Source organism: Ostrinia furnacalis, unplaced genomic scaffold, assembly GCF_004193835.3.
Source record: "Ostrinia furnacalis isolate ACB-3 unplaced genomic scaffold, ASM419383v2 OfSCF0070, whole genome shotgun sequence".
NCBI lineage: Eukaryota > Metazoa > Arthropoda > Insecta > Lepidoptera > Crambidae > Ostrinia > Ostrinia furnacalis.
Genome location: NW_021130309.1, coordinates 170,253 through 197,362, shown reverse-complemented (window position 1 = coordinate 197,362; position 27,110 = coordinate 170,253). Strand labels below are relative to the sequence as shown.

General features: G+C 39.6%; 1 protein-coding gene across 3 annotated transcripts; it reads right to left on the bottom strand.

Moving 5' to 3' along the window:
- Positions 1-17: 17 nt before the first annotated feature.
- Positions 18-27,110, bottom strand: Pi3K59F (phosphatidylinositol 3-kinase 59F). Of its 3 annotated transcripts, XM_028300186.1 has the most exons (18): positions 27,018-27,110; positions 26,734-26,922; positions 25,693-25,849; positions 19,756-19,893; positions 18,995-19,117; positions 18,005-18,100; positions 17,432-17,604; positions 15,787-15,854; positions 11,072-11,177; positions 10,257-10,363; positions 9,596-9,706; positions 8,795-8,924; positions 7,039-7,229; positions 5,410-6,042; positions 4,710-4,923; positions 3,965-4,072; positions 557-697; positions 18-35 (listed from the first exon to the last, which is right to left on the bottom strand). In XM_028300186.1, the coding sequence occupies exons 1-17, from the start codon at positions 27,086-27,088 to the stop codon at positions 574-576; spliced, it is 2,739 nt and encodes a 912-aa protein (XP_028155987.1). In that variant the 5' UTR covers positions 27,089-27,110; the 3' UTR covers positions 18-35; positions 557-573. The 3 variants fall into 3 exon arrangements, with proteins under 3 accessions (XP_028155987.1, XP_028155979.1, XP_028155995.1); XM_028300178.1 differs by lacking the exon at positions 18-35 and having other exon boundaries at positions 481-697; XM_028300194.1 differs by lacking the exons at positions 18-35; positions 9,596-9,706 and having other exon boundaries at positions 481-697.

Genomic DNA, 27,110 nt, shown 5'->3' with positions numbered 1-27,110 from the left:
CGCCACGAATACTCAAAATTTGCCCATTGAAACTACACTCGGCATCAAATAAATCGCACCTCCCGCGACAAGCACTTATCAAACGTATGCATCCCCACTTCCCACCAACATTGGTACCATTTTAAAGCCTGGTTCTAAACTTCATTTCATTAAAGGAAAGGTTTTTACCCCAAAAATGTGTCTTTACAAGGATCCAGAGTCACTTCTTCAAAAAATAGGTAGTTACGCTATAGCCATTTTTTATGACTATAAAACTGTTAAGTTGGGATCAATCGCTATCCATCTGTTAAAGAGGACACGTGAGATCTTTATTTGGTTTTATAACCATAAAAATTGGTCTAATTGATCCCAGAGGTGAGCCCAATGTGAGGTCTATTTTCAAATCACATTTATGGTATATGTTAATCATTTATTTAGAAATGAAATGTATTTTTCTTTAAAGATATTTATTGGGCTTTCAAATAACACCAATATTGTTGGGGTACCATGATTGTGTCAGAAGAAAATCTTTAAAGTTCGCGTCGCGGAAGGTGCGGTTTATTTGATGTTGAGTGTAAATGACTACTAGTGAGGTTACTTGCGCCAGTATTGCGCGAATTTGTGGAACTGTTCCACGAGGACCGCCATGACAGCCGTCACCGACATGTCTAGCAGGTTCTGGAGGTAGTGCACAGCTTCTTCGTCGCCCAAGTCCAGTCTGGAAGTGAAAATAGGATGTTAAGTTAGCTGGATTTTCATTTAGTGCCAGTCTATGGCGATCAAGCGCAACGCAACAGAATTAATTACAAATCATTTGCGGTAAGGCAATAAGGTATCTTTCCGGCAAACGGTGTTATATTGATGCAAACTAATGCAACAGTTTGAAATTTATAAGGCATATTCAACAGAACATCACACTACAATGTTTGTCCCAAAATCGCACATATCCTTTATAGTAGGGAATTTAGTGCAAGAACCCCTCCACTTTGGTATAGAAGGCTCATTTTTGCACAAGTTGTTCTTTGGGTGCTCCTGAGTAGATTTCCGTCGGTAGACATCGGGAGCCCCCCCTGTGGTAGCAGGGGGAGGGGGGGGCAAGTTTCCTTCTGCCGCGCTTCACTTTAAGGCCCATATCTTCAAAACTATGGGTATTAGGGCAAGTGTGGTGTCATTTTCGGATAATTAAAGAATGGCGAATTCATTTCTAGAACAAACTTTTTGCCTTTTCATACAAAAAAATAGAAATATGGAGTAAAATTCACAAAAACCAAAAAGTATTTTTTTAAATAAACGTCGTTTACTTTTAAACCACTGGAGATAATCTAATAAAAAAAATATGTCCTGAAAGCTACATTTATCAGGATTATAAATATATACCATTTTATGGTACTTTTTTTGAAAAAAGTAGGTGAAAAAAAATGTTTCTTCAGGGCACAGCGGGCGAATTTTGATACGCGTCGGAAATAAATATTAATTTTATCCATGAATTCATACTATTTGGTTCATAATCAAGTAAAGATTATTATTTTAGAATTTATTTAGAGTTCCTGGCACATCATTCTACCATGATTTGTATTTTTTCTTCAATTAATTTTGAACTCTATGTGTAAGACATAAGGTTCAAAATAGTTTAATTACATTGTATTAATGAAAATATCATAAGAAGAAAGCACTAAATAAAGAACTTGAATTTGTCTAAACGTCTAATGATTATTATTATTATTTTAATATACATTTTTATTTCTACATACTATTGTACCAGTGATAACGGAAAGGTAAGTGTGAGGAAAGTGAGGATTGATATTATCATAGTACGGGAGATTATTTTTAACACAAAGGCTACGGCTGTGACCATTATATTATAGTTGTTTTTTCAGACAGCACCAGCTTCTGCACTACTTCTTGCACTTACTTCTCACCATTTCCAGGCAAGCTACGGCAGCTACGGGCAAATCGGTCCATGTAGGCTCCATGTTGCTATCGACTCTGGGCCACACCCAATCAGTCGGATAAAGGGAAGACTGAGTCGGTTGCTTGCAACTGATCCTATACCGATGGCTCCTACGTATAAAGGCGAAACTGCCGCTTACGCCTTTTTCCAATTATTTAAGTAATGATTTCATTTTGCTCTAATCTATAACGTCAGTAAGAAAAAAAATTTTTTTTTCCATTAGATACAAAATAAAATTTTAGGCAAATAGGCGTATGTGCAAAACTACGCCACGTATAAAGCCCAATCATACGATTCGTCAATCTATACGAGTAGTTGCTTACATAAATATATATTTTTTATAATCCAAATCTTAAATAAAGCCATGAAAATATTTAGCAAATTGTTTTATTTATAAATTATGACACATTATGTAGTTATTTAATTTTTAGCGTTAAGAGTTGCATCTCAAACTAATTTGAAAATTATAAATAACTTGAAAAAATGTAACTGCCTAAGGCATCGTGGGTTCAATTCCCGCCTTAGGCAGTTAGATNAAGAAAAAATACAAATCATGGTAGCATGATGTGCCAGGAACTCTAAATAAATTCTAAAATAATAATCTTTACTTGCTTATGAACCAAATAGTATGAATTCATGGATAAAATTAATATTTATTTCCGACGCGTATCAAAATTCGCCCGCTGTGCCCTGAAGAAACATTTTTTTTCACCTACTTTTTTCAAAAAAAGTACCATAAAATGGTATATATTTATAATCCTGATAAATGTAGCTTTCAGGACATATTTTTTTTATTAGATTATCTCCAGTGGTTTAAAAGTAAACGACGTTTATTTAAAAAAATACTTTTTGGTTTTTGTGAATTTTACTCCATATTTCTATTTTTTTGTATGAAAAGGCAAAAAGTTTGTTCTAGAAATGAATTCGCCATTCTTTAATTATCCGAAAATGACACCACACTTGCCCTAATACCCATAGTTTTGAAGATATGGGCCTTAAAGTGAAGCGCGGCAGAAGGAAACTTGCCCCCCCTCCCCCTGCTACCACAGGGGGGGCTCCCGATGTCTACCGACGGAAATCTACTCAGGAGCACCCAAAGAACAACTGGTGCAAAAATGAGCCTTCTATACCAAAGTGGAGGGGTCTCCATACAAATCATTGCACTAAATTCCCTACTATTATTAGCCTTGAGCTTTGAAAGCCCATCTCGAAAAAAGAAAACGAATGCTCGCGCGCTCGCCAATAGATTACGCCAGACAACAAGGCCCATTTGAAAATTATAAATAACTTGAAAAAATCGAACTGCCTAAGGCATATGCGTGGGTTCAATTCCCGCCTTAGGCAGTTCGTTTTTTTCAAGTTATTTATAATTTTCAAGTAAGTTTGAGATGCGACTCTTAACGCTAAAAATTAAATAACTAAACAAGGCCCATGTTGATATAAAGCCAGGAAAGTACCTGGATGCGAGCAGTGCAGGACCGGTCGTTATGGAAATTCTTGAGGGAGGCATTTGTCCAGCAGTGGACGTCATTTGACTGAAACGACGCCGACGACAATGATGATTAGGCCCCTCTTTCCCACGTGCCCCGCGACTGAGGGGGCTCCCATCTTTTTTTTTTATGTGATAGGAAGGTGTCCACAAATAATCGAAATATCCGAAATAGACAATATTATTATGAGAAGTTGTCTTTTAGCGAAGTTGACATTTCAAGAAGTTGTAATTTCGAGAAGTGGACATTTTGCGTCCCGGTTGGCATTTTGAGAAGTCGTTATTTTGACGACTAATGCCCGTTTTCACCATCAATCCCTAATTTTTAAGTGACCCCTATGAATACAAAATGCCTGTCATATCTTACCATAGGGGTCACTTAAAAATTAGGCATTGATGGTGAAAACAGGCATAAGCCCCCCATCTGCTAATAAAACCTGTTTCCAGATGATAAGAGCCCCCCTTAATCCATAAATGCCCAGGGCCCTTAGGTTAAAGACGACCCTGATGATGATGATTAAAGAACATGTGACGTCAGATATTACCTCAGCTTGTCCTGCACTTTCTTGACCGCCTTGTCGGGCTCCAGTGCGATGTCAGGCACCGACGCGTCCACCATCAGGGAGAACAGGTTTAGCATCAGGTTGGCGTGTCTGCGAGGAAAAACAAAGTTAGGCGTTATCTTCGAATTATTAAAAAATAAGAGAAAGAAGAAGACCTCAAACCACCAAATGTTCAAAAGGAAACAGTATTGGGATTCCACGAATAAGAAGGTTTAAGATAGAAACAAATGGCGGCGCATGATTGGAAAAGCCGACCCCGCGTAACGGGACAAGGCGAGGCAGAAGTTTATTTTCGAATTATTCTTCAAGCTACCAGAAAACGAATAAATCCGATCTATTCTTTTCTATAATACCAAGAATACCCCAAACGAAATGGTCCTTCGAGCCGGATCTGAACTAACGACCTATAAATTGTCCCCAAATCCATGGACATTTTACACAGTGCAATCTGGACAGCATTTGAATAACTTGCGCATTGAGTATAGCTCGATTAGGAAGGCCATAACGTATCCAGATGGCTAAATGATGCCTAGTGTATCAACAAGTTAAAAGTTTCTTGCTCATCTTAGCGGCGATAATTTTCTGATCCTCGCTCAGCACGTCATCTTTTCTTATTGTGCCTATTGAAAAAGAATTGACATCAAGAGTATCCTACCTACCACAGACTACTATAGCAATTGAAGCCTATTGAATTGACTTTAAGAGGGTTAGTTGTTAGTTGAGTTACCTCCTCAGATGCAGGAAAGCAGTATAGCACTGCTTGCGGAACTCGTGGTAATGTTCGGAGTGGACGCCGCCCATGGCTTCTACCATTTCTTTGCTGAGCTTCATGGGAGGCGGGAGAGGCTTGGGATCGCGGCCCAGGATGTAACCGAAGTCGATGTGGAATAGCGCGCCCGCTTTGGTGAGTAATAAGTTGTCAAGGTGACGGTCGCCCACGCCTGAAAGGTATGCGTTGGAGAAATTGAGACACGTGGAGTTTATTATAATATGGTGTAGAAATTGAGAAAAGAGGAGTTTAACGGTGTAGAAATTGAGGAAAGTGGAGTTTATTTAACGATGTCGAAATTTTTGAACTAAAAATGATAAAAATATTTCAATGGAAATGCAATTTATTCTCATCTTATCCCGAAATCATAATCAAGGGATGATGGGATTTTTTCAAGTGTGGTTAGTGTGTGAACTGTGGCTAATTCAATCTATACCAGGATGGATGAGACAAACAAGTGGGTGGTTGACTAAAATAGACACTAAAAATTACGCTGCAGAATGGGAATCAAAGCCAAAGACCCATTTTGGCGAAAATTGCATCTAACTTTATGAAAACGTTATTAGCCTATCTAAGAACGATTTGAAAAAATGCACCATGCAATGCAATTAAAGATGTAAGCTTACTACTGCAATAAACAAGTTTTAAAAAAACTCACCGAGCAAATAAGTGATCACGCAGTATCCCGCGCAGCTCCTAATATATGTGTCCATGGTCTCAGGTTTGATCCCGTACGGGGCGCCCTCGCACGGATTGTGTTTTCTGAAGAAGTTCTGTATGCTTCCCTCTGTTGCCAATGCCTCGGCCACAGTTATTGACTCTATGAACTGTAGGAACCCGTGCTTTGAACTGGTCGCCAGGACTTTGTAAGGGGTCAGTTTTAGGTCCAGGTTTTCTCTTCTCAACAATTTGTCCATGAGAGTGATCATTTGGAGAATAAGTTGGTCCTGACGGAGGTCATCGCCGTGCTTGAATATCGCCTCGTATTCGACGCCCTCGGTGGTTAGGAAAGTGAGTTTGGAAGGCATTAGTGCAGATTTGAAGAGGCTGGCCTTTTTGGCCACTATTCCTTTGATGGTTACGTTTGGATCTAGGGGAAAGGGCATGGGCTCGAAGTTTGTGAAGTTGAATTTGAAGGCATCAGGGTCGGCTAGTAGTTGCTGTAAGCGTTCAGCCTTCTTGTTGCGGTTTCCGCTCTCTCGGGTAACGGTCTTGACTAGCTTGACGAGTTTGTCTATGAACACCTGTTGGCGAGCGAGAAAGTTGCGCGTGCGTTGAAGTTCCGCGTTGCCTGTTGGAGAAAAAGTTGAGGTGAGTATTTTTTTGTGTGTAAAGTAAATCAGTAACAGAGACAATACACTGTCGGCTTTGCGCCGCAGACTTAGGGGCGAGAGTTGTACCTTTGTTATTATATTATGGTCTGTGGCTCTTACTCGGCAACACTGAAAACCTGCGTCGTGTGTGGTCGTGAGTCACGGCACATGCCGTCTCTTTCTTTCTTACCTTTAGCCAGCTGGTGCGAGAAGGCGCGCATGACTCTCAGATACATAGCCCGCACAGCATGGTCCTGCGCGGGCCGGTCCTCGCACTCGATGAGCAGGTACCAGTAGAGTTAGCGCACGCCACTGTCAACCTTACGCCGCGGACTTAGGAGCTAGTCGTAATCTTAGCGAGGTGGTGGGAGAGACGCGTAAGTCTATAGTCCAAAGCGCGCACGCTATTGTCGGCGTTACGCCGCGGGCTTAGGAGCTAGAGTCGTACTTTTGACGAGCTGGTGAGAGAAGGCGCGATAGCCGGCACGCCACTGTCAGCCTTGCGCCACGGGGTTAAGGACGAGAGTCATACTTAGCGAGCTGGTGAGAGAAAGCGCGCGCTCGCAGGTCTATTGCGCGCAAGCCACTGTCAACCTTATGCCGCGGGATTAGGAGCTAGAGTTGTACTTTTGGCAAGCTGGTGGGAGAAGCGAGCAGGTCTATAGACTATAGCGCGCACGCTACTGTCGGCCTTACGCCGTGGGCTTAGGGACGAGAGTCGCATCTTTGGCGAGCTGGTAGAAGCAAGAGCGCATCACTCGTAGGTACAAGTGCGCACGCTAATGTCGGCCTTACGCTACGGACTTAAGGACGAGAATCGTACCTTATAGCGAGCTGGTGAGAGAAGGCGCGCGCGCGCAGGTCTATAGTTCGCACGCCAAAGTCAGCCCTGCGCCGTGAGCCGAGTACCCTGAAAACTTGCGTGACCTTCACCGTAGGTCACGGGCGGCATATGCCGTCTCTTTCTCTCTTACCTTTAGCCAGCTGGTGCGAGAAGGCGCGCATGACTCTCAGATACATAGCCCGGACAGCATGATCCTGCGCGGGCCGGTCCTCGCACTCGATGAGCAGGTACCAATAGAGGTAGTTGCCGACGACGCTGTTCCCGCAGGCGCGTTCGATCAGAAACGACGATAAGCTGAGGTGCTCCTCGCCGTCGGTCTCGCTGGAATAGATAATTTTGTTTGTTAATAAATAAAGTCTGAGTTTTTAAAGGCGTTAGGCAGGGAGATGTTATATCTCCGAAACTGTTCACCGCTGCATTGGAAGACGCTTTCAAACTCCTGGAATGGAAAGGATTCGGCATAAACATTAATGGCGAGTACATCACTCACCTTCGGTTTGCCGACGATATTGTGGTCATGGCAGAATCGTTGGAAGATCTTGGCACAATGCTCGAAGACCTTAATCGAGTTTCCCAACAGGTAGGCCTGAGGATGAACATGGACAAAACGAAGCTTATGTCGAATGTCCATGTTACGCCCTACCCAGTTTCAGTTGGGAGCTCAATTCTCGAGATTGTCGACAAGTATGTCTACCTCGGACAAACGATTCAGCTAGGTAGGTCCAATTTCGAGAAGGAGGTCAATCGTCGAATCCAACTCGGCTGGGCAGCGTTCGGGAAACTACGCAACATCTTTTCGTCCAAATTACCTCAATGCCTGAAGACTAGAGTGTATAACCAATGTGTGTTACCAGTGATAACTTATGGCTCGGAAACGTGGCCTCTCACTATAGGCCTTATACAGAAGCTCAAAGTTGCACAGCGTGCTATGGAGAGGGCTATGCTTGGTGTTTCTTTGCGAGATCGAATCAGAAATGAGGAGATCCGTAAACGAACCAAAGTCGCTGACATAGCCCGACGTATTAGCAAGCTGAAGTGGCAATGGGCAGGGCACATAGTACGCAGAACTGACGGCCGATGGGGCAGCAAGGTTCTGGAATGGAGGCCGCGTACCGGAAAACGCAGCGTGGGACGTCCACCTACAAGGTGGACCGACGACATCGTAAAGGTAGCAGGGAAGCGCTGGACGCAGGCCGCTACCAATCGATCAACATGGAAAGCATTGGGGGAGGCCTATGTTCAGCAGTGGACGTCCTGTGGCTGAAATGATGAGTTTTTAAAGCAGGGCTCGGCAACCTTTTATAGAATAATAGGATAGGAGAGCCAAAAACAGTTTTGTTTGCAAAAAACAAAATCATTATTTTTATAATTAACTAGCTGACCCGGCAAACTCTGTTCCGCCTTAAAGGCAATAAATAAGCTATCGCAATGTTTCCTTATTTGCTCACCGTTTAGACCTACCCTGGACTACGACAAACATTTTAAAACCAAGATCAGCTCAATCGGCCCAGCCGTTCTCGAGTTTTAATCAGACTAACGAACAGCAATTCATTTTTATTTATAGAGATAAATTATGGGAGTAATGAGACACACCTTTACATTATAACAGTCGCATTGCGTCTTGCGAACTCGCGAGAATCGCTGGTTGCCGATTACTAAAGACGTGTTCAAACTTTGTATAGAACTACCTGTGCGTGACGTCATATGACACGCGCCCATGGCAACTCGTAATATATGGGACTCGGCGTATTGTTTTCTAATGTGTGGAGTGACGTCACGAAATTTTTTATGTCTGTAGAAAATCATTGAGTGATTGGATGATGCTAAATAAAAAAGCTTACATATTTTCTATTATTATGAAAGGATGACTTTGATGTCAGACTCACGCGAAGATATTATTGTTGTCAGTCACACTGTTGTCGTTAGTGGCTTCCTCCGCCGGTGTCGCGTCATCCGTCCGCGCGTCTAACGAGCGCCGACTTGTTACCGATGACGTCATCTCGCTGGATGTCAATACTGAAAGAATAGATTACAACAGTGTTAAACAGGGTTCTTTGGTAGGTGTCCAAACAAAAAGGTTGATTCTACTACTCAAATACATATTTTTTCCTACAAGACCAATATTTAAATAAATTATTCCCCATTATGACGACTGTTTGCTGATGAAAGTTGTATAGAAAGGTTTTTTTAAAGATTTTAACTTCATTCTCTTGGGGAAAAGTTGTTGCATTTGAGCAGTAGTAGAATCATGTCCGTTTTCACCATCAATCCCTAGTTTTTAAGTGACCTCTTTGAAAACAAAATTCCTGTTGTGATACCATAGGGGTCACTTAAAAATTGGGGATTGATGGTGACTAGCACCTTTTTTTAGTTGACTACTAATGGAACATCTTGTATTCGGGTTTAATTGTATCAATTTTGATGTAGCCATAGGCGTCAAATAAATAAATTGTGTAAAGCCTGGTCTGTGAGCACGTAGAATTTTGTCCAATGACCCCAAGCTACCCATCCTTATAGCTCGTGCGTAATTATTGCTGTCGCGACTGCGCGACGGGCGCCCGCAGTGAGTGTGCGAGCGCGACAGGAACATAATTACGCGCGATAGATAAGGATGGGTAGCTAGGGGTCATTGGACAAAATTCTACGTGCTCACGGACCAGACTATAGAAATAACATCTTAACTGTACCTGAGGTGGACAGCAGGCTAGCTTGGCTGCCCCTGTGTCCGCTCTGCATGAGCTTCCCTTCTGCGTCCGAATATACCACGGCCGAGTCTTTGCCGCATACTCGTATGTACTCTGTTGAAAACAAAGAACATCTTCTCAGAAACGTAGTTTAACCAATTGATGAAATGTACCCCATTTTAATTTTTCAAGTCATTTGGATCTATAACCGGCCGTTTGGTGTAGTGATTCAGAACGGACTACTATGCCGAGAGGTCACGGGTTCGATTCCCGGCCGGGCAGAAATTGAAATGATGAATTTTATATCCGTTGTCTAGTACCCATAGTACAAGCTTTGCTTAGTTTGGGGCTAGCGGCGCAGTGTAAAATGTCCAAGGATATTTATTTTATTTAATAAGGCATGAAATTGATTAATAACTTGTCTGGAACCAGGAGAGACAGCAGCAGATAAAGGTAACAATTTGCAATAGTAAATGACATAGATATTTTGGGCTCTACAAAGGACATCCAGCTATCAATTTAATCGATGCAAACCAGACACGCATGGATCACTAGTTTAAATTAAAATGTAGTATGCAAATGTAATTTTCAAACCAGGTACAACTTTTTTGTAATACGGCACCATAATTCTAACGCTAAGTCATAATAGTTCATGTTTACTTACCCTCATGAATCTCTGAGAAATCCTCATACTTCAGAGCTTGCACCAATTGCAGTAGGTACAACAGTAGGTCTTCATCAGGGGCTTGTTTCAGGCGAGACACGGCGTATCTACAATAAAAAGGATGATGGTCAAAAAAGTCCCCACCATGTAAAATTTTATGCATGCGAATTATTTAAAAGCTCATCTACACTAAAATGTTCTGGGATGAAATGGTCTATATCCGGAGGAACGATAGACGGATGAGTATGGGCGTACCCAGCTGGCCTAGGAGGTGGCAAGTCATATCCAGCTTCTGGGTCAGATTTTTTAGGTCAAACCTTTTAACTTCTTCAAAGAAACTGTAGCGCTTTTAGGTCTTTAGGCTTTTATCTGTAGGCCAAATAAAATGAAAAACTAAAAGTAATGTGCACTAACTCAACTAACATAATATAAGGAAAAATTGTTACTAATCCCTACTAACAAACTATGGATGAAAGTCTGAAATAAATTATTTATTATTATTATTATTATTATTAGGCACGTTCATACATTTTCTTCGAGACTTCCAGTGGGGTTCGAGCTTTAGACGGATTAGGAAAGAAAAGGATCTAGTTACAATAGTATTATTCTTAGCAGTAGTTTCGAAAAGTATTAACAAAAAATTTCCACCAAACGTCACATCATATTTTGTTAAAATCGCATGCTAGACGCAAGATGCATGCTAGCTGTTAGATCCAAGGGTTTGACGGACGCCCTTAGCAAGCCAGATGCTATGTGATGGTGATGACAGTATCATCACCATTAAATCGGTGGTGATGACAGACAAAGATGCGTACTTCCTGACAGCTGGGTGCGTAAACTTGGGCGTGAGTAGCTCGAGAGCATCCTCTACATCCATCGGCGTCCACTGCTTCATCATCGCCAGCGCCTGCCGCACCTCGCCTGCAAACAAACAATATTTATCATCACATCATATGATGACCCAGAAGTGAGCTGGCGTGAAGTGAGACACTGGTGGATTGCAAGCGTTTTCAGAGCGGAGCGGCGACGCAGCGAAGACGTCGCGGCTGTACAACATTTCTGCCTAGAGTTTTCGCCTCGTGTTCGCTCTAAAACGCTTGTTATGTGCCAGTTGTAAGGCCCTAAGGCTTGGCTTCTACCAAAGAGGAAAGAATATGAGATGTGTTTGAATAACCAATCAGTTTTCAGAACCAAGGCTGAGCGAAATAACGAAATCTGTTTCATCTCTCCTCTCCACTTTCCGGACCTCGCGTATAACGGGACTATTTCAACCTCCCGTTCCCACCACTGTAACTCCTGAGTGGCCAGGATCTACAGCTTGAATTCCAATAAGAACCCAACCAGTGAAGGTCAAGTTTACCTCGCGTATAGTAGCAGTATTGATTCCTGGTTTAAGCGTGTGGAATACCTTCCTAAATGACGTCCACTGCTGGACAAAGTAGGCCTTGTCTTGCATAAAAAAATTGTATTATATCATATGATAATATATAAATTATGTTTCTCTGTGACTCGGGCACTATAATTTAAATACCAAGGAGCCGGAAAGTCACGAAGTCGTGATTATGCATTGCATTTATGTAAAAAAATTGAACTTTTGATTGCATAGTAATAAAAATTAGTTTTAAAAGAACAAAAAATCAGAAACTAAGCAATAGTGCCGGTAGGTAGATAAATAATTGCGAGGTTCATTTCCGTTCTGTACAAGGTCTTTGATTGAACCAATTAATCGCAATCTGTCCGAAATAAAGAAATCCAAACAAACCTAAATCACATAATCAATTTCTATTCGTGAAATTTTAGGCTTAATATAGATTTTATTAAATACTAGCTTTCCGCCCGCTGCTTCGCACACGTGGAAACTTGTCTGTCGCAGAAAAACTTTATCGCGCGCGTCCCTGTTTCAAAAACCGGGATAAAAACTATCCTATGTCCTTTCCCAGGACTCAACTATCTCTATGCTTTTCATCAAAATCGGTTCAGTGGTTTAGGCCTGAAAGCGAGACAGACAGACAGAGTTACTTTCGCATTATAATATTTGTATAGATTTAAGGCTTAAATGTTGTTATCAAATGAATGTTACCAAAAGCGTCTGCTAAAAATACTTATTTTAAAGAAAAGATCGCAATACCTCCATTTTCATTTTCGACACACTTATTCGTGTACAAAACCATACTGGCTGCAAATTCTGACACTAAAATTCACTTTCAAAATCATTTCACAGTTTAGGCACAAAATGAAATCTTCACACTTTATAATTTTCAAACACAATGCACTAAAAAGTACCTCACAGTTATTCACAATTTGTTAATTTAAAAAATGCGCGAAAACGTCTCACAAATTACATCGACACGCACGATTCTTCCAACTTCTGTCGAAAACTAACTTGAACTTAGTTTAAAACTACTTATCGGCTGTAAAACCAGTTTGCCGGCCCCATTCATTTCGGTTTAATGCAGTAATAATGCAATAATAACATACATATTCATAACTTTATGATTTACATTAGCGTAGTTTTTATCGTTCTTATGGCAGCTTAGTACAACATACACTCAACATCAAATAAATCGCACCTTCCGCGACGCGAACTTTAAAGATTTTCTTCTGACACAATTATGGTACCCCAACAATATTGGTGTTATTTGAAAGCCCAATAAATATCCTTAAAGAAAAATACATTTCATTTCTAAATAAATGATTAACATATACCATAAATGTGACTTGAAAATAGACCTCACTTTGGGCTCACCTCTGGGATCAATTAGACCAATTTTTATGGTTATAAAACCAAATAAAGATATCACGTGTCCTCTTTAGCAGATGGATAGCGATTAATCCCAACTTAACAGTTTTATAGTCATAAAAAATGGCTATAGCGTAACTACCTATTTTTTGAAGAAGTGACTCTGGATCCTTGTAAAGACACATTTTTGGGGTAAAAACCTTTCCTTTAATGAAATGAAGTTTAGAACTAGGCTTTCAAATGGTACCAATGTTGGTGGGAAGTGGGGATGCATACGTTTGATAAGTGCTTGTCGCGGGAGGTGCGATTTATTTGATGCCGAGTGTAGTTGTGAAAGGATTATTAAGAGTTTCTGATAAACGTATGTAAGTCTGTACAGATTTTTATCAAGAATAGACCCGACCTCAACGTAGAGGCCAAATGTGATCAGGGCGATGATCCCTCATGGAGTGACAAGGCCCGGAAGAAGTCTATTGGCTTGTGCCATTATAAATATTAGGGTACTGCAGACGGTCTAAATAAAAAAATTCGTCTATTAAAACTTAGAAATATGTTTAATTGATTACACTTGTAGTATTCTGATAAGTCACTGGAGAACATTTCTTTAGAGTAACTTACTAAGGGACTAAGCAGTGAACTCTAAAGACAAGGGCTGCCACAATAGATCAAACCTGGTCGAGTTGGCGCAAGTAAAGGCACAAAAAACCAATAATAATAATAGAGTAACTTAGTAAGTACACACAGGAATAGTGATTTAATATTATTAATCATCATCGACAAATATAATGCGACAAGCGGCCACCCGCGACTTCGTACGCGTGGATCTCGTTTTACCCCCTTCATCTATCTTACGCGGTTTAGATTTTTTCATACAAATGTTTTTTCCCGCTAACTCCCGTTCCCGTGGGAATTATGCAAAATCCTGTTGTAACTAAGCTTTAAGTTTACTAAGGTACCTGCATGCCTAATTTCAAGCGTCTAACTTAAGCGGTTTAGATTTATCAAAAGTTACGATAAAGTATTTGAAATTGACCAAAATGAATACATAAATAAATTGATGCACTAGAAAAACTAGTCATTGGATTAGCAATTAAATTAATCATACTTATTATTGGATTGTCCTCTAGTGTCAAGCGACAAACAAAGGTTTAGCAGGTAAATGTTTAAAAAACTTGTAAAATGTGGTGCAGGACATGTAAAAAGAGAATTTAAAATTGCTGGAAGACCTTGAAGTCTGCCTGCAAGTAATATTTTTGATCATAAAGCGAAGTATTCGTTAGCCAATGGCTTTTTGATGCTAATTAATTGATGATATGCATATTATGTTAACAATTTATGCTTATTATATTATTTAGAGCTGATTTTTCAATCGTTGGATAACTTTTATCTGAAGAATAAGTTTGGCACATTGACAGTTTCAGTATGGGAAATATGTCAAAATGACAAGTTTATTCACCAGTTAAAAGTTATTTGACAATTAAAAAATCAGCCCTTAATGACATTTTTGTGAAGTTATTTAATTTTGAAAATGTACAATGTGTGTGTTACTGTGTAAGTACTTTTGGTTTATGAATAGCTTAGCGACATTCACCGCTTGCGTCCACCAAACTTATGCAGTCGCTGCATTTTTTTATGATTATTGTAGGTCAAGCTCTTGTTTGAATTTTGATTAACTTTTTTATCGTCAATGTACTGGAAACAATAGAAAAACAAGTTCTTTTATCTTTGTTCATCCACCACAAAGATTTATGTATCCTAGTTTCTTCTGATTACTGTACTATCACATATGTCCACAAGGTGGACCGACGACACCACAATGGTAGCAGGAAGGCGCTGGACGCAGGCCGCTACCAACCGGGCAACATGGAAAGCATTGGGGGAGGCCTATGTTCAGCAGTGGACGTCCTATGGCTGATAAGATGATGATGACTGTACTTTCATAACAATAGATGGAGCGAAAACACGTGCTTATACAAAACTTTAATCTAAGTTAGTAACAGCACTGTGTGTAGGTGTATTTAATATTCCCATTTATTTGGAAACGTGTGAAACAACCTACTTATTAACATAACATAAGGCGGTATTAGTGACATGTTTATTAAAGTTCATCTGCATAATGTCCAAGTTAAATCTTTACTTGTAAAACAAGTTTTTCTTGGTGGAACCAGTTAGTATTCCATTTTTATTGGTATTTCTTAAACCACTCGATATTTGGTTGTGTAACATCGTGCAATAAAGTACATGTTTTAAAATAATACTTATCTTAATTTTTAAGACGTATTATTTATTAGATTACCGTCGGAGAATTGGTCTAAGATAACATTTGACTATACACCTTAGAAATTCGAATATACTCAGTAACGGGACTATTCCCACCTCCCGTTCTCACAACTGCAACTCCTGTGTCGCCAGGATCTACAGCTTGACCGCCACAATAACCAAACCAATGAAGGTCAAGTTTGTCCCAAGGGAAAGTTAAACTGTCATTGGACTCGCAACGAAATTAATCAGAAGAACATAGGAGGAGTTCGAAATTAAGGTGCGACTTACCTCCATACTTCTCACAATATACTCAGTAATCACGAGATTACATTGATGATGAAAGATTTGTTCATCATCATCATGATTTTAGTCACACGACGACTGAAGATAGGACATAGGCCTCCCTCAATGATTGCCAGATTAGCCAGTTAGTAGCGGCCTGCGTCCAGCACTTTACAAGGTCATCTGTTCACCTTGTGGGTGAACTCTTGTAGCTATGGCAATGTCCTAAAATAAACAATTACATACCTGGTCTGTTCCAATTGACGCATTCCAAAAACTTGGTGAGAGCCCGACGGTGTGATGTTAAATAGAATCTGCAACAATAATGTTTATGTTAATCTTGAACAAAGCCTTAACAATGCGTTTATTTGAATTTTTTTTTAGTTGTAGCTTACTTATTCCTTATTTATAATTCACAAACTTTACACCTAAATAAATTGGAGCGTGGAAGACAAAAAAGATTAGATATTAAAAAAACTAAATTAATTTAGGTGTAAAAACGACACAGTTACAGTTGAATATCTAGAGCGCGAAAGAAAGACTGGACATAAAAAAAAACAACAATCAGGAAAACAAATGACGGATATACAGCTGAAGTTCTTGAGCGCGATAGAAAATACAGATTGAACATAAAAAACAAAAGATAACAATAAAACAAATGACGGATAAAAAAAGAAAGCACACCAAAACTTCCAGAGAGCATCCTGCATGGTCGCGCTCACTGGCCGTGGGCTCGCTTAGTGTCCCCTCGGGCTCGCGTAGTGGGCTTATTCCACTATTCCCCATTGACAATCCCCGTCAACGGGGATTAGTGAACTTTTTGTTCACTATTCCCGTTAACGCCAATTGGAACTTAATGAACTTATTAATGGGGAATAATGAACTAAAATGTTAATTAATCCCCATTACGTTAAAAATAAAATCCTAATACAACGGGCATTAATGAACTTTTTAGTTCATTATTCCCCATTATAAGCTCTAATTGGCGTTAACGTTGACGGGGATTGTCAACGGGGAATAGTGGAATAAGCCGCATAGTGACTCCGCGGGTCACGTCCTGTCCTCGCTGGCTCGCTTCGTATTTTGGCGGGCTCGCGTCGTGTCCCCTTGGGCTCGCGTTGTGTCCCCGCGGGCACAAAATTTTGTGCCGCGGGTCAGCTGTAGGGGACAACCTACCTGAATTTCCAGAGCGCATCCTGGTCGGCGGCGGCTCGCGGCTGGCCTGGTGGTGCCACCACGATAGCTGCGAGGTGGTAACGCTCACTAGCCGTGGGCTTGACGTCGTGTCCCCATAGGCTCCCGTCGTGAACCTACGGGTCAGCTGTGGAAGACAACGTACCTGAATTTCCAGAGCGCATCCTGGTCGGCGGTGGCTCGCGGTTGTCCTGGCGGCGCCGCCACGATAGCTGCGAGATGATTACGCTCATTGGCCATAGGCTTGGAGTCGTGACCCCATAAGCTCCCGTCGTGTCCCTACTGGCCAGCTGTGGAGGACAACCTACCTGAATTTCCAGAGCGCATCTTGGTCGGCGGCGGCTTGCGGTTTTCCCGGCGGCGCCGCCACGATAGCTGCGAGGTGGTCACTTTCACTCGCCGTGGGCTTGGCGTCGTGACCCCATAGGCTCCCTTCGTGTCCCTACGGGCTAGCTGTGGAGGACAACCTACCTGAATTTCCATAGCGCATCCTGGTCGGCGGCGGCGCGCTGTTGTCCCGGCGGCGCCGCCACTATAGCTGCGAGATGGTCGCGCTCACTGGCCATAGGCTTGGAGTCGTGTCCCCATAGGCTCCCGTCGTGTCCCCTTGGGCTCGCATTGTGTCCCCATAAGCTTGTGCCATGTCCTCGTGGCCTCGCGTCGTGTCCCTAAGAGCCAGCTGTGGAAGACAACCTACCTGAATTTCCACAGCGCATCCTGGTCGGCGGCGGCTCGCGGTTGGCCTGGTGGTGCCGCCACGATAGCGGCGAGGTGGTCACGCTCACTCGCCGTGGGCTTGGCATCGCGCCCGCTGCCGCCCGCACGGAGCGACCGTGCCAAACGGTGCTGCTTCGCTTCTACTAGGTTCTCCTGATTGAGTAAGATAAAAACATCATCGTTATTATCATTTCAGCCAGTGACGGTACACTGCTGGACGCCAAGGAGTGTCACAAAAAAGCAGAAAGTTGTAATTTTACTTTTTTCATCCAACAGCTGCTAGTCATCTTCTTGAGGGCTCCTATCCATCGATCAGGTGGGCGTCTTACTTAATAAGGATCACAACCTAATCACTAGTGTTGGAGAAATGGGTAAACAAATACAAACAAGCAAGCTCTTTTTTAAAACTAAATTGAAGAATTGTAAATAAAAAATAGTAAATAAAATAAAATAAAAATCATTTATTTTCAGACAAAAGCAGTCCATAGTTTGGTTAGTAAAATCAGTCTCAAATAAAAAAAACCAAATGAAGAAATTATAGTTTTGTACAAACCTGTCCTATCTCATAATCGGGGACTGTAACGATGTCGGCCTGCGCCCTAAACTGGTACATTTCGTCACCGTCTTGCTCGTAGTACACCACAGCATGCTGCAATATAAAACTTGGTCAGCTTCCATATTCGGTTCATAAACGACTCATTAAATGTAGAGCTTTTTTCCGTTCGCTTTTTTCGTCATTGCCATTCCTGCCAAATTAAATGCGCCGTGTTTTTGAAAGGGCCGAATAAGCATATCTTTGTATATTGTTTTTGGAGCTGGTGATGCCATTTTCTCCATAATTTTTCAAGTATTTACAGTATAGCAATAAACATGTTTTTTGACGAAGACGCCAATTCTCTGAACTCTTCATTTTCGCTCTTAACAAAAACGATAAGGATTTTTTTAGTGAAAAAATGTAAGCAATATTAAGTTCTGTAAGTTTTTTTCAATTCACGTTGATTCTGCCTGCAGGCTGTTTCTTCGGTGTTATTATTATTTTAATTGCTATTATTGTACTTATGCCATATCAACATGTCTGATTCATTTAAAAGGGTTACAGGGTTATCAACTATCGTCACTCTTATGCTTGATATACGCCATATTGGGGATCCTGACGTCAGAACAGACACGCCCATCTCTAGAGCCATTTGTTTGGGTTCTTTATGCAGTAAGTTTAAACAGTAGAAAAGCAACTCTACAGGGTGTTAGGTAAATGGGTATATGAGCCGACACTAGCCCATGTTAATATGGTCATATAAAAGGTATGGTGAAGTCAGAAAATTGATATCTTCATTTTAACTATTTTAATTTTCATACAAATCGGATTTTGTAAAATTTATTTTGTACGAAAATTAAAAAAAAATAATCATGATATCAAATTTCTAACTTCACCATACCATTTATATGCCTATGTTAACATGGGCTAGTGTCGGCTCATATACTCGTTTACCTAACACCCTGTATAACTACAGCATTACGATCTAGTTTACCAAAAGATACTTACATTAATACCGTCAATTTGAACAGTGGGGAACTCGATCATGAGATACATGTAGTCGGAACTTCTCTTTTCTTTTTCATTGATCATCTCAATCTCTCTGAATGTCAATCTATCTAGCCAGTCCACCTGTTAATAAAATTTCGACTTTAGGTTCAAAGTGTTAAAGATTCTATTCCATGTCCAAGAATATAAAACAATCCTTCCAAATAGAAATTAATGAGAAAATGGTGAAATGGCAGGGGAGGTCATAAAAAATGTGGCAATCGAAATTCTTTTTATTTTACACGAGAAAACAAAACTATGAAGAAACACACAACAAGCATTTGTTTGTTGACAAACAAATGTTTCGATACTTTTGGACAATAGATATTTTGGAAAGTTACGATTTTATTAGTACGAATGACCATGGCCCAGTCTCTGAATAGGCTCGAGTGTGTTCATTTACTCAAGTACGAATTTAATATGAAAGTTCATGAGCACTCTCAAGATCAAAATTTCAATTCAGATACCGGAGGTACACTGAAAAAAATGTTTGGTTACTGCTTACACAACAAAAGTGACCACCGAACTAAGTTTTAACTACCTATAACCAAACTAAGTCTAGCTCACTACAGAATTATTTGTTTAATTTACACAACATTTTGTTCCTCATAACCAAAGTTTTCGGTGGTCACTGTTGTGTAAGCAGTAACCAAAATTTTTTTTCAGTGTAGATGAACTTTAGGTCATTTGTTTCATGATATAAAAATATTGTTATTTGTTACCTTCGGCATATGTCCATTCCTGTGCTTCTTGGCCAGCTTGGCCAGTCTCTGCATCTGTTCCTTGCCGCGGTCCGGCGCCTTGCCCGGGGTCTTCTCACTGCCCTCCACTCCCGGCCAAACACGCAGGTCAAACATCCCCTTTTTGTGGACAAAGCGAAAACGAACCTTACTCAACCGAAACTTTAAGAACGAGAAGTACTTCTTCCATAACCTTCCGCTGCTGAACGCACCGCCCATTTTTGAATTTGGAATTAGAAATTTAGAAAAAAAAAAAAACAAAAATATTTCCAGCCAATGATATTTAAATTGCAATGAAAAAGTTGAAATGTAAACTTCACAGTGCACTAAGTCATTTTTTTGATGATAATTTCACAAAAAATTTGAAGATCACATAGGTATACATGGCTGTGTGTGTGAGACGAGACTGAAGGGGTAGAGATAGTGGCAAATTCCAAATAGCTTTGTTGACAAGACGCTTATTTAAATGGCGTTCGCATATGTATGCAGGCTCCGATACGGGGGTTCGAGAAATATTGCAGGTTATCAAAACATAAATATTTATTTATGAATACAAAGTAAAGAAATAAATCTAAAATAGAATAGAATAGAATAGAATTTCTTTATTGCGGTAAATGTGGTACAAAGTAGTGATAAACAATGAATGTTCGTTTCACACATCTAACCAACGACAATTGGCATGCAACATACAGTGAAACAGAAAGCACACAATTATGTCCAAATAAATAAGTCTCTAAGACTATAAAAATTCAACTAAAATAATTAATTAATTAACAATGATGATATTATACATTCAATAATAATAAACAAAATACATTTCGATAAAAAAAAAAAAATATAATAGAAAAACAGTGTCAATTTCTTTAAAATTTGCAATTAATAAATTCATTTATGCTATAAAAACATTTGTCGCTTAACAATTTATAAAGCTGGTATTTAAATTGCTTAGTGGGTAAGTCCTTCATTGCGTCCGGAAGTTTATTGTACAGTTTTATAGACATAAAGTAGCAATTTCTCTGAAAATTCGTCGTTGAACAAGACGGTACCACCAAACGATTAGGATACCGTGTAAAAAATGTACAAATCTCTCGTTTCGTTTGAAAAGAATTAATATTGTTTTTAGTAAATATACATATTTCAAAAATATACATTGATGGTAATGTCAGCAAATTAAGTTTTTTAAATATTGGTCGACATGAATCCATTGGCCCAGCACCACAAATAGCTCTCAGACACTTTTTTTGAATTAAAAAGGCACGCTGGATATCGACCGAGTTTCCCCACAGAACAAGACCATATCTTAAATTTGAGCAGACGTAGCCGTGATACGCAGCAAGTGCTGTCTTTTGATCACTAATTTTTGCAAGGCGGTATAAGGCAAACGCAAATCTATTAATTTTTTGGCAGACACTAGATACATGTTCCTTCCAAGTCAAATTAATACAGCGAATGCCTCAACAAGAACTCAAGATGATAGTATGTTGAGATAGGAAATTTTTTTATGGTTTTTTCTGATGTACCATTGATGAATATTTGGAATAATATCGAGTTCGAGTTTAGGATATACAGTGTGGTTTTGTAAAACAACGCCCAGTAATTACAAGAAAAATATAAATAAATTTTTAACTATTTATTTTCTACTTATTTTTTTTTGGCATCAGTGTCGTGTATACCACCCCTGAGATGGGCGTTGTTTTACAAAACCACACTCTGTATTTTTCTCCTGCTCGTTACATATTAATCATTTCATATTTACTTAGCCCCAATAATCTTTTACTATGTAAAAAAATTTTTTTACTCATATTTTTACACGTCTTTCTGGACAGATGACACTCTGGAATAAACTGGATGCAAGTGGCCAGGGACAGAAGTCGGTGGAAGGTTGAAGAGAAGGCCTATGTTTGAACTTTCGAAGTCGAGAGATGAGATAGATAGATTTTTACACGTGTAAGTGTGTGGATAGTCCCCTTAGATCTTTGTACTTTATACACCGATCACTTAACGAGTTCAGCACGATCCAGAAGAGGTTATCTGAGCATCAGCTGATGACGCGGGAACATGCAATTCCTATTTACATCGAAATGCATTCTGCGCGTTTCCCTTTTATAATTGATGAGGTCAAGACCTCTCATATTAGGGGGATGTAATGCATTCAGAGATCAAGCTTCATTAGAATCAACATTATTACTCGTGTTCATAATGTTTGCCTCGATTATTAATGTAATTAATGTTCTATCAAAAAATGCTTATTTATTATAGTCCCGTTAACTCCTCAAGGTAGGTAAGCTAAATAAATGCTTGTGTTAGACCCACCTAGGGTTGCCAGGCGTCCGGCTTTAGCCGGACATGTTTGGCTTTTTAGGATCTTGTCCGGCCAAATATTGCCTTGTCCGGCCTGTCCGGCTTTTGTTAGGCTTTTTATTTGGTTGCCGCGCCAGGCGAAAGTCGAGCCACAGAATCATATGAAGCGCACGCATCAGGATGTTGGTTAGCAACCGATGATGATAGTACTCACTAAAATGTCCGGCGAAATGAAACACGAAGTCCGGCTTTTGTGATTTTGGACCTGGCAACCCTAGACCCACCCCTACTTCATTGGCCCAGTGAATAACGGGATTCGAACTACCGACCCTCGAATATCGCGGCGATATTAAAATAAAAACGAATCTCGTGCAACAGTACTAACTCTAATATACCAGAGGCAAATAGATAATTTGGACTGCACTCTGCATGTTTGCCAGAGAGTTTGGGCAGGCCTGAAATTCGCATACATATTTTGTCGCCATTTACGACATCCAGCGCCAAAATAATATGTAACTTATTCTTTACTGGGTGAAAGATAAAGATTTATTGTTATAAAGGGTGCTGTATCCTCTAAAAACCCAACAATAATGTGGGCAGTGTTGAAAAAAAGGACAAAAACTCAGGTCAGCTAATGGTCAAAAAGTTTTGAAAGGATTATTTTTTTTCCTATTCTTGTTGACCAGGTAGTTGCCTTAAGGTTTTTGTAAAATAATTGGTAATGAATAACTTAAGCAGAATTGACTTTGTAGTAAGAACAAGTGACGTGACAAAGTAAGAACAGTATTTTGAGAGTGCAAAAGTTGTCTTTTTCTCTCTCAAAATGCTTGTTATAACAGGTATTTAATTACTAAGATAGTTTGATGCTGAAGTATTACTCATTAACTGTATCTAATGGTCGAGTTAATTAACTAATAATGCTTGTTTAGTAACTAATACAAAGTTGTGGTAGGCAAGACGGTCATACAAACCAGAAGGTAAATGTAAATATGTACGTACAACTAATTGAAAATACATAACAAAGATCAAATAAGTATTTAGTAGGTAATAGGTAGCAGTCAACTGCATGCAAGTATTTTTATTTTATTTTTCTTTATTCAGAAAACTATAAGTATAACCAAAGTATGAATAATAATGTTATACAAAAACTAATCTTTTGTCAATTGAATACTTAAATTTACTATCAACGAGTACCTTTTAGTTTCAATTTGTACAAAAACCAAGTAGGCAATTAATACTACCATTTAGTATCAATATTTTGCTATATCTATGTTTTTTTTTTTTTTTTGATGATTCTGCTTCATGGCAATCTGTTTTTTCAACAATAAGCCACTTCTTTGGTTGATTCCTCAGACTATGTTTTCTTCGAGAGCCATACTTGTGTGAAAATTCATTTCACACGACTCTCTTAATGTCAGGTGNTAAGAAGACTGCAGAGCAATATAATTTGTTTTCTAGGCATCTGCTAATGGTGTCAACTATACGGTGTACCTGTTCGATCGTCCCGTGTTTTTCTCGGAATCCAAATTGGTGGTTTGGTAATACTGTACTTAGGTGTTCTTTCATCCTGTTAAGCAATATTCTCTCAAACAGTTTGCCGATAACCGGTAGCAGGCTGATGGGTCTGTATGAGGCAGCCTCGTGTGGGGCTTTACCGGGTTTCGGTACCATGACTACATGTGCAATTTTCCATTGCCCAGGGAAATGTTCAAGTCTTAAGCTGGCATTAAAGATGTTAACCAATTTCATTACACCTTTATGAGGCAGGTTTTTAAGTAATGTGGCATCAATAAGGTCATAGCCGGGTGCTTTGCCTTCCTTGAGGTTCCTTATTTCTTTAACAATTTCTTTTGGGCTGGTACTTTTTAATGGAAGACACATTTGATTCGCTGATTCAAGGTATTCCTTGATTTCCCTATTATGTTCGGGATTGCTTTCAGGGAGTGGTTGGAAAACCGCCTTCAGATGTTCCGCAAAGATTGTTGCCTTTTCTTTATCAGATCTAGCCCATCCTCCTTTTCCATCATTGATAGGTGATTTATGGATTTTCGGGCGCTTTAGATTCTTAGTAGCCTTCCACAGCGAGTAGTTTGTGTCTCTCGTTGGAGTTAGATTTGAGAGGTAGCGCTGAATATTATCATTTTCTAGGGTGCTGATAAGGGCCTTGAGTTCATTTGAGAAACGATTGAATGCGGCTTTATCACTTGGATATCCTGTAGTATGCCAGACTTTTCTCAAACGACGACGTTCTTGTATTTTCTCTTTAATATCCTTTGGATACGAGTTATGTTTTAGAGGTTGTCCTTTACCTGTCCCTTTTGGAGTTGCAGAATTGGCAGCATTGTGGACAGTTATATTAAATTGCTCCAGCTGTCTTTCTAGTTCTTCTATTGTGTTAATTTTGGTCTTTAGTTCTGTCTCTGTCGTGATTATATTTCTGTAGCTTGTCCAGTCTGTAGTGTTCAAGTTGTATATTCTTAGGGGCGGAGCCACCAGGTTAACTGTTGTAGCAACATTCAGTATGACGGGTGTGTGGTCAGATGTGAGATCCATTCTTGGTTCTATGTTTAAGTAGTTACTATCTATGTTTTTAACTATAAAAAAGTCCAATAGGTCTGGGATTCTTTGTCTGTCGGTAGGCCAATAGGTAGGTTCACCGCCAGAAAAACATTCCAACTTCATCTCTTCTGTGGCTTTACAAAGTTGTCTTCCTCTAGTACTGGTCAACCTAGATCCCCAATTCAAATGTTTAGAGTTCCAGTCGCCAGCACATATGAATCTGTTACCAAGTGTAGAAAAGTATTCCTTAAAGTCGTTGGCAGATATTGTATGTTTTGGAGGACAATACACAGCGGAGAATACCGTTTCTAGTTTGTTGTCTGCAAGTTTAATAGATGTTGCTTGTATTTTTTCCGTTCGGTATTCCTCTATAGGGAAGTGTTTAATGTTGCTTTTAACAATTACGGCTGTTCCTCCATGGCTGTTCCCAGTTGGGTGATTGGTTGTGTACACTGTATAATTATTAAAGTTTATGTGTGTCTTCGGTGTGAATCTTGTTTCAGATATTAGTGCTATATCAATCATCTCTGTTCTGAGAAACGTTTCTAATTCTTGACGTCGTTCCGTCAAGCCGTTGGCGTTCCAAGTTACTACTTGGAGGTTTCGGGTCATTTTTTAACTAGGCTGCTGAATAGCTGGACCATGCGGTCCATCATTTTGTCCATGATTTTTTCCATCATTGTCATCATTGAATGTTGAAGTTTTTCAAACATTATGTCCATTAAGTCAGTAGGGTCTCCCAAATCATTCTGTTTATCTTGTTGAGTGTGTTGTTTTTTGGTTTTCGTTGCTTCTGAATAAGTCTTAATTAAGTTTCGATTACTTGTACGGTTAGGATTAGAAACCGGGTGGGGATCCGGGTTTTTGATCTCTATATTTTTGGGCATTGGTTTTTCTTTTGACTTAGAGTCCAATTTAAGTATTCTCTGAATATCTATGTATTTCAGTTCTTATTGTCCCGAAGCAGTGGTAGGGTTAATATTGGGACGTGTAAAAGCGCTTTTTAAAAGCCTATTTGCAGAAATAAATGAATTTTATGATTTATGAATTTTAGCTTACCTGTCGCAGCATTCCATGTTTCCCGAACAGAGATATAGTTGTTCCGCCCACAACCATCACCTTGCCGGGCCCGGCACAGTCATAAATGGTCATCGCAAGTGTCGCATCGCGAGGCAGGTCGCTGAAGTACACCGGGAGAGTGACCCATTCGTTCCAGCTTAAATTAAATTAGTAAATAAATAAAATTAAATAGAATTTCATTCTAAAATTATGTAAAAACTTAATTTTACGAAGACAACTCATGAATTTGAAGGCAGGTTATATGAACAACTAGCTTTTGCCGGCGCCTTCACCAGTGTGAAGTTTAGTTTGACACAGATCGTCATAAATTATAGCCTATATTCTGGGTTATAAACAATAATACTGTGAAGTTTCATCAAAATCTGTTCAGTAGTTTTAGCGTGAAAGAGTAACAAACATCCAGACATGCAAACTTTCACATTTATAATATTAGTAAGAAGTAAGATTATTACACACCCAGGAGCAATAAATTTAAGAATTCTTATTATTACCTGATTAGTTTAGCTGTTAGGCAATAAGTCTCAATTAGAAAATGCCAACAAACCACTGGCAACTACAAACATTAATTATGATTTAATTGACAGCTTTCACCAAACACAGTTAGTTGTTTATGCAGCTGTGTACTACTTTTTGGGTGCCCTATGCCCAAATTAAAACTATGGAAGATTTGAAATCAAATAATATTAAAATGTAGGTAGTTGTAAAACAATGGCTTTTTATGTAGCAAAGGGTTTTCAATAAAGACAATTTAGTTACTTTTGCCCTAACTTTTTACACTTGTATCACTATTTTATGTTGGTAAAATAATGAGTAACAAATAATGATGTAGCAAATAAATGAAATAATATTTTTTTTTTTTTTTTTTAGAATACCTACCTACTTGGCTACCCACTAGTTGGTTATCAATACCCCTATTTACACAATTTATCGATTACTATTTACATACGCGAACAGAGACACGATAATATCACGTGAATAAGATCCTTAGGAAAGAGAACATTAAATGAGTGAGAAACTTACTTCCATCTGTTGGTGAAGGCTTTATATGAGGTAGTGACAGGCAAGGCCAGCGGCACCCCATCACTGAGGACCTGGCACGTCACGTACAGGTCTGAGCAACCTTCTTGGTACAGTCCAGAAAACTTGAGCATAGGATCTTCAAGCAGCCTGTCATACTCAGGCTTTGCCCGCTTCCCTTCTAGTGTCCCACTGGAAACAAAAGTAAACGTTCAACATGAGAAAAGAAACATTTGTTTAGATACAAACCACGAAATATAGAAGGAACAAAGAAAAATACCACGCACATTTTAATCTCAACTTTGTAGTCCAACGAAGAACTGTAGACGTAGTAAAACTTGTCATCGATCTCGTTCATGGTGAAGTTTAGAAGAACTATA